This window comes from Benincasa hispida, chromosome 9, assembly GCF_027475165.1.
Source record: "Benincasa hispida cultivar pf3 chromosome 9, pf3_genome.v1.1, whole genome shotgun sequence".
Taxonomy (NCBI): domain Eukaryota; kingdom Viridiplantae; phylum Streptophyta; class Magnoliopsida; order Cucurbitales; family Cucurbitaceae; genus Benincasa; species Benincasa hispida.
The window spans coordinates 84,842,708-84,856,480 of record NC_143486.1 but is presented as its reverse complement, the minus strand read 5'-3'; the positions used below and the strand labels follow the sequence as shown (position 1 = coordinate 84,856,480).

The 13,773-nt window shown below is 35.2% G+C and overlaps 1 protein-coding gene across 1 annotated transcript; it reads left to right on the top strand.

The window, feature by feature from the left end:
- The first annotated feature begins 2,594 nt into the window (after window positions 1–2,594).
- TAF5 (TBP-associated factor 5) lies at window positions 2,595–13,575 on the top strand. The gene is made up of 19 exons (XM_039041420.2): window positions 2,595–2,918; window positions 4,630–4,711; window positions 4,802–4,880; window positions 4,968–5,065; window positions 5,160–5,216; window positions 5,374–5,461; window positions 5,565–5,674; window positions 6,032–6,139; window positions 6,292–6,443; window positions 6,776–6,886; window positions 6,971–7,040; window positions 7,121–7,160; window positions 7,699–7,863; window positions 7,949–8,025; window positions 12,002–12,118; window positions 12,593–12,858; window positions 12,958–13,053; window positions 13,137–13,212; window positions 13,299–13,575. The coding sequence occupies exons 1-19, from the start codon at window positions 2,749–2,751 to the stop codon at window positions 13,359–13,361; spliced, it is 2,025 nt and encodes a 674-aa protein (XP_038897348.1). The 5' UTR covers window positions 2,595–2,748; the 3' UTR covers window positions 13,362–13,575.
- Window positions 13,576–13,773: the final 198 nt, after the last annotated feature.

Sequence of the window (13,773 nt, the reverse complement as noted above, 5' to 3'; positions counted from 1 at the left end):
GCTTCATTATTTCAAGAAGGTATTTATTCATCATTTATATTTTGTAGTTGTAACTTGTTAGATTAAAATCTTAATGAGGTTGTCTTTCTTTTCTTAATCTTAATTATATAGAATTCAAAGCGGTTATGGACAATGAAAAAGACATTCAAGACCTTCTAGATTTTGTAAAATTGTCCGTTAACGATTAAGCATTTATCATTTGATTTTATTATAATTTGGTTGTATTTGGCAATTGACTTTATGTTTTATTGTAATTGGATTGTATTCGATAATTGACTTTATGTTGTAATTTCTAGTTTGATTGTATTGTATGTGAGTGTGACTATGTGTCATGTGACATTTCTATTTCTGACGTACACTCTCGACTCTCATATTAATTTTGTTTTCAATTATATATGTAATATGTATTAAAGGTTCTTTAAGCAATTAAGTGAAGCGAGTAGTAACACAATCCCAAACAATGGACATGTTAATTGTTAAATATTAAAGGTTGTCAAATCAAATCATATCAATATCTTATTTTTATACCTCTAGGCTAGCTTTATTCCATAAGTATTAAAATAATAAAATGTGAAATAGTATCCTGAATTTTAACTCATAATCACAAATTAAAAGAGAAAACTAAACATGATTGATAAGGAAGTTAATAAATAGTTGATTATTTTTAATTAAAAAATTGCTATTTATAACGATAATGATTTATAATTAAATATAACTTCTACCTAATAGCAATTTTTCTTAGAATTTTAATAAATAAATATAATTTCTTTTAAAGGAAGAAAAAAAAGCTAAAAAAAAAGTCAATAAAAAAAAAATCAAAAAAAAAAAAACCCTAACCCGAAAAAACTGACCGACCAGTCGGCCGTGTTTTCGTTTAGTCGCCGGTTGGGACCGGTTTGGAAGGTCAGTTCGGGGTCGGTCTGATCGGAAAACCAACCCCTACCGACTGATGATCACCCCTACTAATTTATTCCTTTTCTCTCTCTTTTTTCCTTCCTCCTCTCCCTATTTTCTCCTTTCAGTGATGTGAGTTGTAGGCGGTAGACGATAGCGTAGGGTGAATTGATGGCTCGACACAAGGTGACACGAAAAATTTGGGACGAATGATGGTGCGAACAGCGTGGGGCGAATCGACGATGACAGGTTGAGCATATTCGATCGACGACATGACGGGGTGAGCAAATCCGATTGACGATGATGGGGTGAGCAAATCCGATTGACGATGATGGGGAGAGAGATCCGTGGCGGCCATGGTTGAAGAAGAAGAGATGAAGATTGAGGGTTATGTATTATAAACCCACATATGAAGATGAACTTTATTTTTTTTTATATTTTTTATATATACTGTGATATATATGTACTTTTTTTTTAGCTGTTGTAGGAAATTTGAGATATACTGTGGTGTATGTATTCGTTTATTTGATATGAAAAAGTTTTTTTTATTTTTTTATTTAGATTTATTGTATTATGATATATATATATATATTGTGGTGTAATGAAATTTATGAAAACTTCATATACTGTAGTATATTTCATATATTGTTTTTATATTGTGATTTATGTCAAGCATTGAGTCAATCTCTAATTTATAAACAGTAGTATATTTCATATATTGGTTATAATATTTTCAAATACCTAACAAAATGTTATAAGATATATTTAAAATAATCATGAATCCGTCAAAATATTCTAAGGTATATTTAAAATAACCATTAATCCGTAAAAAAAAAACCAATAAATTGATATGTACACATAAACAACGAAATATATTATATGTACAGGTGAACAAACAATGAAATGTTTCACATAATAACAAAATTCAACATGAAAAACAAAATAGAAAGTAAATCATATTAAATATCATTTTCTCTCTCCAAATGTAAATGGAAAAAAAATATATCAAATGCATTTTATTTCTACAATCGAAAAAGGGGAAAAAATTATAATAAATACATTTCTCTTTCCATAATAAATGCATTATATGATCATTTATGTAGACATTAAATTTATATACTATGGTATATTTCATATATTGGTTAGAATATTTTCAAATTCATATCAAAATGTTCTGAGGTATATTTTAAATAACCATGAATATGCAGAAAAAAGCGTGAAACCAATGAAAATAGAAATTTTTTTTCATTAAATGTATTTTCTCTCTCCAGTTAAATTAAATAAAAGAAAAAATCTCAACAAATAAATACATTTTCTCTCTCTATTTGAAAATATGAAAAAAAAATCATATTAAATGAATATTTTCTCTACACAATAAATACAGTTTCTTTCTCCATCATTAAAAAAGTTTTGAAAATAAAGAAATATATATAAAAATCGAAATAAAAATAATAAAAAGGATAAATTTGTCCAAAAATAATATTAAAAGCATTTCTTGAAAAAACATTTTTGAAATATAGGTCTAAACATAGTTTTTTATATAAAAATTGCTATTTCCATAAGGTCCTTACGGACCACTCATCGGGGGCTTAATTGGGCCCAAAGAAAATTCAACAATCACTACATGGCGGTAGAATGGGTCACTCACGGCATAAGTCTATTGGGCTAATAGTTATTTGGAGGCCCATAATTAAACACCTGGCTCAGGCCAGTCCAGTTACAGTTCTCTTCTCTCCCTGTTTCGACTGAGAGAGAGAGAGAGAGTTCGAGCTGTGGAAAAGTGCGGGAAGGGGAAAATTGAGAGAGAGTTGGCAATTTTGTGGAGCGAGAAGGTGAATTGCCGAAGGTTGCAGAATGGATGAAGAACAGATAGCGAATTTTGTGTCAGCGTACTTGAAGAAGAAGGGTTTCAAGGAAACGGAACAAGCTTTTCAGGAAGAGCTACGTCAGAACAAGACTAATTCCTCCTCTTCGTCTTCTTCCATTGACATCGACTTCGCTAAGCACTTACTTGCCTTTTCCGAGTACTTTCTTTACCCTTATAATTCACATCGATTCCCGACTTTAATTTGCATTCAGTCATCACATAAACCTTAGTTTCCTATTTTTTACGTTGAGAAATTAAAGAGTTTTAATTGTTTTTTTGGGACATATGGTGGTAAACTAGAAATTCAGCGAGTGGGTTTGTTGTAGGAGGAATTGAATTTAAATTCTTTTGATTATAACGACTAGATTTGTACCCTAGCTGATGTAAATCCCTTGAGAGCTACTTGCTTGAATATGCTGATCGTATATTGTGGCAGCGTATTCTCATTTGACATTTACTTTTCCGGAGGATTAGGTGCTTATCAGAAACCACTTCATTTACAAGCGAATTTTCAAATAATTTACCAGTCTCTAACATCTTACATTTGGATTCTTTCCTGCCAAAAGCTATTATGGCATTAGTACACGACACTTTCTTCTTTCCTATGGAACGATAACCCCGCTAGAAATTGTTCCATACAACTTACTGAGGAATTGTGAAAATCCCATTCCAACTTACAACATTGTTAAAAAGAAAGTTCCAGAAAATATTGCTGAAGTAATAATGAAATAATAGATAGGCCTAATTCTCTTCTCCAGTCTTATAGAAGATACACTATATTGGGAGAGAGCTCCATTAGGGATACCCTTTTTGAGTTCTTTCTGCTATATTCGAATCTCTCTGTTGCATAGGCCTAACATTTTTTTCTTTTTTGTTTATTTTTGATTTTATTTATGAGAAACAGTGAATCCCTCCTTTTATAGAAAATATGAAATACAAAAGGGCAACAAACCATGCCAAAGAATTAGAGTAAAGATTGTTCGTATGTGGACCCTTAGGATGTACTAACTACTAAATCTTCCATTAAGGAACAAACTGTCGGGGATTTTGAAGGATCAAGTGCCAAAGCCAAGAATTGCTATTACTCAATAAAACAGAAGAGATTAAATGAGTAAGACTTTCCCATTCTAGAATTTCTTCATCATTTAAATTCCGACTAAGACCCAAAACCAGGCTCCATATTCGGAATTTCCATACTTGAGCATCCATTGAACGAGTAGATAAGTGATAGAGCCGCAGATTGGTTAAAACAAGAGAGCCACCTGCAAGCCAAGAATCACGCCAAAAGATGTCTTCAACCCACTACTCTAATCATTCTCTGCATAGTTTGCCAACAAGGTCAATGGTACCATGAATAAAGTTTCATTTCAAAGAGACTTTGAAGAGCTCCTATCAAAAAAAAAAAAAAAAAAAGAGAGAGAGAGAGAGAGAGACTTTGTAGAGCCACTCAAAATGGGGTCATATTGCACTTCTAAGAACTTCTAAGAGCTTATTCATTTCTTCCTTCTTAAAGGGACTTTGAAGAGCCACTCAAAATGGGATCAAATTGCACTTCAAAGAACTTATTCATTTCTTCCTTCTTTGAGGGATCATTCTCTTTGTTTGAATTTCATCCGGCAATTACAATTCAGCCACCTTATTTTAAAATAGAACCTTTCTACACACACACTCATTATGCACGCACTCGTATATGTAACAAGTAGAAATTCTCTTCATGATCTCTCTTTCCTTTTGGCTTTGGGAGGATAGCACAGTGTCATGGTTGCCACCCTCATTCTTGTCTATTTATTTCTTTTATTAACATATTGTACTTTACTAAGCAGAAGTAGTTATATATTTTTTTTGCTCTTTGATGTTTTCTTTTCCAGAGTAGAGAATATTCCAGCCAGATACCTCGAAGGATATAGCAAGCTTAGGTCCTGGGCTTACAACTCCCTAGATTTGTACAAGGTAAGTAGTCGTTTAATTTCTTCCTTGAAATTACGATTTATTTTAACTTTTTTCTTCCTGTAATGAGAACTTTAATCCTTGCATTTTCAGCATGAGTTGCTTCGTGTGCTTTATCCTGTGTTTATCCATTGTTTCATGGATCTTGTGGCTAAAGGACATATTCAAGAAGGTTTGCAAAATAATCTCTCTCATGAAAGTCTCATGTGATGGGGGTAAATATAATTAAATTTGTATTATTTTGCTTGATATCTGCCAGCTCGAACCTTTTTCAATAGGTTCCGTGAAGACCATGAAATGATGCACCTACGAGATCTACAAAAATTAGAAGGTGTACTATCTCCCTCTCATTTGGAGGTTTGTTGTTAACCAATAATGACTTTTTTATGTTCCTGTCATTGCTTGATGAAGCCGGTACTGGTTCTGACATTATGATTATAATATATTCTAGGAGATGGAATTTGCTCATTCTCTTAGGCAGAGCAAAGTCAACATAAAAATATGCCAGGTAATTCCTTGGCTATCAATCATTATTTTGTAACATGTCCATGATTATCATGCGTTGGCATGAGTTATCTTTGGTCATTTTAGATCTCTCATGAATGGATCTGAACTAATCAATCTATATTTTCTAAAAGGTTTTATTTTTCAATTATGTTGTTTAGTACTCCTATGAGATGCTACTTCAATATCTTCATAAGACCCAAACCACAGTGATACTTGGGATTATCAATGAACGCATCAACTTCCAAGGTCTTTTGCCTTTTCATACTTGCTTCACATTGTTAAGTTCTTATGCAAGCTCCAGGTGCTTTTTACCTTCTGACTTTAGTACAAGCTTTGTCTGGTTTTGCAGTTTTCCCTGGTCAACCTAGCTCAATATCTGACGATGCTGAACTTGTGACACTCACGGGAAGCACCCAGGACACTGCCAATCAGATAAATAAAAAAGAAGTTCAATGGGGGGTGCGTTGGCAGAAGTACCAACTTAGCCTATACATTCTGATTTTCATGATGATTATTATTTTGCTTGGTTGTCGCTTTTATTATTATTATTATTTTGTTGATAGGCTTTGACATCTTTGCTCTTTTTTTTTTTTATTATTATTATTATTTTTTTGGATTTGAAATATAGAAAGTTATTCTTCAATTTTCTCTAAAACAAGAAAAAATTATTTCAAAATTTAAATAACGGTAACATTCTGTTTGTTCTGTTTATGGGTTTCTCCCTTCTTCCTTTCTATCATTCGAATTTTTACTGTTTTGACATCTTTTTAATTTCAAATTCCTTAATTGTTATATTTAAATTTATGCTGGCAATAGTTACTTGAAGATTCCTTAGAAGAACGCTTGGAGAAAGCTGCTGGTTTGCTTTCAGATTCTGAAAAGGCTGAGGGAGAAATCAAGGATGGTGATGTAGATGAGAATAAGGTACCTGTGGTGATCCTGCATTTCTTATCTTTAGTTGATATACTCTCTTTTATCTGTAGTTATCATTAAATTGTTACTATTTTCTAAATCTGCATTGCATTATTGTTTATTGTCCACTCTCATGAGTTACATGTCCTCATTTGCTTGTTTAGAAAAGAAGTACTGAGGGAGGAAAGCAAGGTGCTTCAATTAAAAAGGTCAAGAAGGACAAGACTGCCGGTGCAACTGGGAAACCTCTGAGGGCTGAAGCTAATTCTGCATCTATGGCACCACGAGTGAAGCCCGAGCTTGCTTTACCCATAATGTACTTTCTTGAATCCTGTATTTTGTTTTCTGCTGCAGTTATACTCTTAGCTAGGTGATTTTTGTCCTACTACAGCCACCCTGCTCCTCCTTGTATGGCTCAGTGATGCAATCATCCAGGAGAATGATGTACTGAATTTTATCTTTTTATATGCCAGCTTGTGTTAGATGTTATGAGTTTTGTTCATGATCTATTTTTGCATTAATACTCACAAAGAGAGGGGGGGTGGGGAGGAGAGGGGAAGATGTAAGACCAGTTCTTTGATGAAAATGAGTAATCAGTACCAGTATTAGTTTGTCTTGCTGTTGATTTGTTGTGTTGATTACTTTCAGTTCAACAGAGGTGGAACAATCTATTCTCGAAGACTTGAGGAACCGCGTGCAGTTGAGTTCTGTAGCTCTGCCATCAGTCAGCTTTTATACCTTCATTAATACACGCAACGGGTATCCATCAATTTTTTTCTGTTTCTGTTAACAGTTTCTTCAGTCTCAATGCGCTTGCACTTGATATCATTGATTCTGATGTAGTTTGAACTGTTCATCAATATCACATGATGGAGCTTTAGTTGCCGGTGGATTTTCAGACTCCTCTTTGAAGGTAAGTCTTCTTTCTTAGTAACTTAGGATGGCCTAATTATTGTTTGCTCACCTAAAAAATCTTGGTGGGTTTTTCTGCAGGTATGGGACATGGCAAAGCTGGGACAACAAGCTGGCAATAGTAAGTCTGTTGAATAAGTTGAGCTATCATGGGATGCTTTTTCTATTTCTGGCTTTTAGTTTGTAATATACTACTGTTAGTATGGTAGGTTTCCATGTGTACTCTTTATATAGAGGAATATCAGTTTAACATACTGTTACATATAATTCGTGTGTCCTCTGTAAAGGAATACCAGTAGAGATTTTCTGGTTCTTGATAATATGATAAACTGAAGCTGTATAAAATTCTATAGTGCTTCTGGTGTATGGTTTATCCTCCACCCGTTCCTTAATTCTTGAAGAATTTCTTATATCCTACTTCAGGAGAATTGATTAATCGTTTCAATGTACCAAGTTGAGTTAAGTTCACCAGCTATTTATCATTCCTCTTTTCCAGATTTCATTATCAATTAGAAAAGCTTGTTTTCTCTTGCTATCACACTAATCTTGATTTTTTTTTTTTTTTTTTTTTTTTTTTTTTTTTTTTTAAATAAATAAAGTTTCTTTTACTCAGATATTTTGGGAAGGAAATTTGACTTTCATTATCACGTCTATATCAGCTGTTTTACAGGATGAAAATGATATGTCTACTAGTGATCCAGTGACAGGGCATACAAGTGGGAAGAGGTCTTATACATTATTTCAAGGTCATTCTGGGCCTGTTCACGCTGCCACTTTCAGTCCCATCGGGGACTTTGTTCTTTCATCCTCTGCTGACACAACTAGTATGATCATACTGGGCCTTCTGTTTTCTTTTAAGCTTGGTTATATTCTTTCGTGAGATCATGAATATTTCTCTTATCGCCGCAGTTCGATTATGGAGCACAAAACTAAATGCCAATCTAGTTTGCTACAAAGGCCACAATTACCCAGTATGGGATGTTCAGGTAAATATTTTATATCAGATATCTATGGTTACGGTGTAGGTTAACTGGTATGTAGGTTACCTGTATTAGTTAGAATTTGTTAAAGTGCCAACTATGGGGTGAGGAGGTTGTTAGCTGCGAGCTAGAGTGTTAAAAATTGAGGGGAGCGATGGTGAGGTTGGCTGACAATTTTCTGGTGCTCTTTCATTATATGGTCCCATCACTGTTGGTCTTCACTCATAACTTTGTTATGCAACAACCTTTGTGGTAGCGTGTTAGGATCCCTCCTAACAAGAACAAACTCAAGAATACAACGAACAAACAAGAAAATTGAAAGATAGAATTATATTGCAATATCTTGAAGAAATTACTATATACCTCAACACATTTTAGAGGGCTGAGAAATCCTCTCCCAAATTTCCAATTAGGAAATCCTCACATAAAATTCTTCATACCTTATTCCAATCACTCTCCTTCTATTTATAGTAAAAATACCTAACCAACTTCTTATCTAATTACTCATATGCCCCTTCTAATCAACCTACTAATATTCTACTAACAACCCCATACATCTCTAACTAGATCTCTTATACTACTCGCCCCTTGAAAACACACCTTGTCCTCAAGGTGTGGGTTACAAAAGCGCAATCACAAAAACATGCAGCAGCTTTCTCCAGCCTTCAATTTCCATTTAGATTCGGCCCATTAAGTAGCCTATCCCCCCACATTCTCCCGTTGGCCCAATCCTTAGCTCAACCCCACAAAATCCTAAGGGGGCGTTTGGGGCAAGGACTATTCTAAAGACTATAATAACCACCTATTGCTATAGTAAATACTATTTTGTATTCCCCAATTAGCTACAATCTAACAATATTTCAAAACTTCCATTTGCTATAGTATTTACTATTTGCTACAGTTTTTACTATTTTATATTCATCATTTTTTTTATTTTTCGCTATAGTGTTTATTATTTCTTTCTAAAACTAAGATAGTCTACACCTCAAACACATATTATTATAACCTAAACTAAAATAATCTAACCCCAAACACAAACTATTATAATCCAACCTAATAACCTAAGACTATAATAACCAACTCCTTGTCCCAAATGCCCCCTAATAGTCTGTCCTCCTTCCTTCCTAGCTTCTTGCATGTGTCTGCCCCTCCTCCTGATGAATATTGTTCCTCTGTAATAGAAGGAAATAAATGGGCCTGTAATCCCAACCCAAAAACCCTCACGAAGATTAGGGTGGTATGTTTTCCAACAACCGATCCCACAATCTAACACTTCACGTGGGTGGATTTTTTTCCCCTCCTCTTTACGAAATTGACATCTTCTCCACACCCTCTTCTCTTTCCATGGACGTTCGTCTCCCTCTGCAATTTCCGTCACATCCTTCGTGAAGACTCCTCACCTTCTTTGCGTCTTCACTGTCACCTGCATTCCGATGTCCTCCATTGGCTTAACTGATTTCTCTTTATGAAACTTGCATCCGCGCCTTTCCGGAAACTTCATCACCAACCCAACTAGTGTTCTTGTTTCTTCTTTCATCTGAACTCCCGTTTGTTCGTTGAATAATACTCCCTCCATCGTTTCTTCGACCATCTTAGCTCTTTGTCTTCTCCTCAGTAATGTTTTTCTCCTACTCTCTGATGCTTCTACCTTTCTTGATTGGCGTTTCCACTTCCCTCAAGTCCTTGTCTCCGACCATCTCACACTTTGCTGTCAGCTAGACACAAATGATCAGGTTTTTCTTCTTTGCCGGTTGCTCCATCTTCGAGTCAACATTCTTTTTCTCGTTTTCTCCTCTTATGTGAAGCCCACCATTACATCCCTTCTTTTCTTTTGCTTCCATCAATGACATCTTCTTGCCCTTCCTAAGGGTTTCATTGGATTTGCCTTCTTGGTGTAGATTTCCTCTCAATGGAGCATGTTGGAACAGACACCCTACCTTCTTCATTGATGCCTTTCAACATTTGAGAAGATCCTTCCATAGACAAGCCTTCAATTGTAAGCTCACTATAGGTTTCAAATTCGGCTCCCGTTACCAGCTTTTCCTGTTTTTCTTCACTTGAAGGTTTGATTCTCTGAATTTCAACATTCAATAGCTTCAAACGTTGAAGAATGGACTATATCATTTCTTTGGTCTCAGCCTTGCCTCTGTCGATATCATCCAACCTTTCTTGCATTGTTTTTTGAACCATTTTCTTTTCTTCTCCTTGGTTTTCTTGCAACTTTTCCTGAATTTCTCTTTCAAATCTTTCACATTTGTATTCTCCCATCCATTTCTGCATTTGCTCCCATGTCCATGGAGTTCCTCCTCTCTCTGCTGCCTCATGTTTGCGATGTTCAGTCCATTTACGCAACCGCTCTCATGTCCATGGTTATTCTTCTCCCATTGCCAAACAAAATAAAACAATATTTAAGAAAGAACAACTATGATACTAATTTGTTAAGATCCCTCCTAACAAGATCAAACTCAAGAATACAACGAAGAAACAAGAAAACTCAAAAATAGAATTATATTGCAATATCATGAAGAAATTATAATATACCTCAGCACATTCTAGAGAGTTGAGAAATCCTCTCCCAAATTCGCAATTAGGAAATCCTCACATAAAATTCTTCATACCTTTCGTCAACCCCTCTCCTATTTATGGTAAAAATACCTAACCAACTTTATATCTAATTACTCATATGCCCCTTCTAATCACCCTACTAATATTCTACTAACAACCCATATATCTCTAACGAGGTCTCTTACATAGCGTCATATACCGGAGACGCAGTGTGAGATGCTGTTCATTATCCTACACAAAATTGTAATTATTTAATCCTCACCATCCTTTGATGTAGAACATTTCAAGTGGTTAGTTGATGATCTGGAACAAAGTTTCTTTGCCCTTAGAGGGGAAAAAAATTAAGCAATTCGTAATAGAGGGAAAATCACGAGGATTGGATAAAATCTGACTAATTAAAGGCTCATGCAGATGATAATACAGTGCAAGGGGTTCTCACCCTCACTACACCTATTTCCTTGGGAAAGAATAGTAGAAGGTATGTCTAGCAATAATATGTTTAGCGTTCTTGAGTTTGAGCTCATGTCCTAAAACAATGCTTCTACACATACTTACTGTTAAATAATGTGAAATTTATTTGCCTTCATCCATAAGCTTAGGCTTTTGGGTCATTCGTGATCTAAGATGGTATCAAAGCAGGTTGGTTTAGAAGGTCCTATGTTCAAACCCCTGTAGTGTTATTTTCTCCCTGATTAATATTGATATCCACTTGTCGGGTCTTCTTCATATTTTAAGTCCACAAGTGAGGGGGTGTTAGATGATATGAAATTTATTTTGCCTTCACGCATAAGCTTAAGTGTTTGGGTGAATCGGTGGTTTAAGACCTACAACTTTCGATGATACTTGCATTTCGACTTCTTTTTCAAGTATTTAAAGGGGAAAAAAACCCCAAAAGACTAGGTGAAAGGTCACGAGCAAAGAAACACAGATGCAGGCAAGACACTATGGCACATAATTTTTCTAGATGATTAAGACATGGACAAAGCAAGGATATTTTCATTAAATATACATGAGATGAAGGGAGACTAAGAGATTGATTATCTTGGTTCGATATTGTGATCTTGAATGTCATTTACTTTGGTTGGGTTAGTACATAGTTTATTACTGGGGTGAAAACCGTACCTAAAAAGAGTTATATCTTGTTACCTATTCCTTCACACGTTGTTCCTGTTTGTTCATGGTGTTGTACCTGTACTTCTAATGTCATCACTTCTCGTTTTTGTTATTTGTTTTCCAATTCTTGTTTCTTAATTTCTTATAGGTAGAGAGGTTGCTTAGTTTCTCTTTTTCTCAAGCTTCAATAGACTTCTCTGTTCATACTTGATTTAATCTTTATGTGGCAGTTGGACTTTTCTACTTTTAGATGTATTGTGCAATGTGAAAAGATTTCATCGTTACACTTGATTTCCTGGTGCAGTTTAGTCCAGTTGGACATTATTTTGCTAGTTGCTCACACGATCGAACTGCAAGGATCTGGTCTATGGACAGAATTCAACCGTTAAGGATCATGGCAGGACATCTATCTGATGTGGATGTGAGCAGTTTATTGTTTATTCCTTCTCTGATCTTTTATTGCTTTGACTCTTTCATGGTTTAATCTATTTGGAGCTCCTCTTTTATTGGCTGGACGACGCTTTATGCGATTGGTACCTTTGGTGGTATTCTTGTTTTATGGCGTGCTTTTGACTTTATTGTTACTGTTGTTATCCAGGGACATTTTACTGTTTCTATTCAGGTTACTATGGCTGATGGTTTTTCATTTTGGCTTTCTACTGTTTATGGTCCCCCCCCCCCCACCCACCTCCCCAACTGGAGCTATCTGCATTATCGTTCCCTTTCCCTTCAACAATGGAAGTTACACTGATTTCCGTAGTTTAAAACCTTATCTTCAACAAATTAATATATAAGTGTTTGCTTGAAGCCTTGATTATTATTTTTTTTATTTTGTCGCTTGATCTTAGCGTTTCTGGTACAATATAATTCATAATAAATTTCACGACATCTTCAGTGTGTTCAATGGCATGCCAACTGCAACTACATCGCAACTGGTTCGAGTGACAAAACTGTTAGATTGTGGGATGTCCAGAATGGGGAATGTGTTCGAATTTTCATTGGTCACAGGAGCATGATTCTGTCGTTGGCAATGTCACCTGATGGTCGGTTTATGGCATCTGGTGATGAAGACGGTACAATTATGATGTGGGACCTATCAACGGGTCGTTGTGTTACACCTTTGATTGGGCACACATCATGTGTTTGGACTCTTGCTTTCAGGTGCATAAAAGAGAATTTCGACCCCACCCCCACATCGCTTCCTTCTTTTGGGTTTAGATGACGTAAATAATCCTCCAATATTGATGTTCTCCATTTCAGTTGTGAGGGCTCTCTCCTTGCCTCTGGCTCTGCCGATTGCACAGTGAAGTTATGGGACGTAACTTCGAGCACGAAACCACCGAGAACAGATGAAAAGTGAGTTCTCCCTAAAATAGTTTAAGATGTTTCAGTTCAAGATTTGACGTTTTCATATTAAATGTTTCTGTTCTCATTATCAGCAAAAGTGGAACTGCCAATAGACTTAGATCTTTGAAGACTCTACCAACCAAGTCGACTCCAGTTTACAGTTTGCGGGTACAGATGGACTGAACTTTTTTATTTTTGAACTTATTCTATACATAACATTACTCTATATGATTTTATTTCTTTTTCTTATTCAGTTCTCTCGGAGGAATCTCTTATTTGCAGCTGGGGCTCTCTCAAAAAGTGCATCAACTGCTTAACACTCCTGTAATATTTTGTAATCCTTGTTTAATACAATTGTCTTGATAAAATTTTCTTGTAGTTTTCCATTTATAGGCTATTTATTAGTGTATTATTTCCAGCCAAACTTCTTGTGCAAAAGAAAGTGTTGACATTATCTTATCCATGCAAGAATCATTCTGTTCATTTGGAATTTTGAAGTGAAATGACTCGGTACTTGCAGGGCTTACCTCACCTCAAATGATTGTAATTGTAGATGAGAATAAAGATTAGAAAATTTGCAGCAAAAAAGAAGTTTGAGATTAGGAATAGTGTAAAAGGATATGGAACTGTTTGTTCAATTGGCTATTTGAAAGGGGGAAAAAGGACAAGAAAAATAAGTACAGATAAGAAAGTGTCAAACTTTCACTGTTACTCAGGGCAGTGTGAACA

Coding starts and splice junctions, on each gene's coding strand:
- TAF5 (XM_039041420.2), top strand. CDS start 2,749: ATGGATGAAGAACAGATAGCGAATTTTGTGTCAGCGTACTTGAAGAAG. Junction 2,919..4,629: donor CACTTACTTGCCTTTTCCGA/GTACTTTCTTTA, acceptor TTTCTTTTCCAG/AGTAGAGAATATTCCAGCCA. Junction 5,462..5,564: donor TGAACGCATCAACTTCCAAG/GTCTTTTGCCTT, acceptor CTGGTTTTGCAG/TTTTCCCTGGTCAACCTAGC.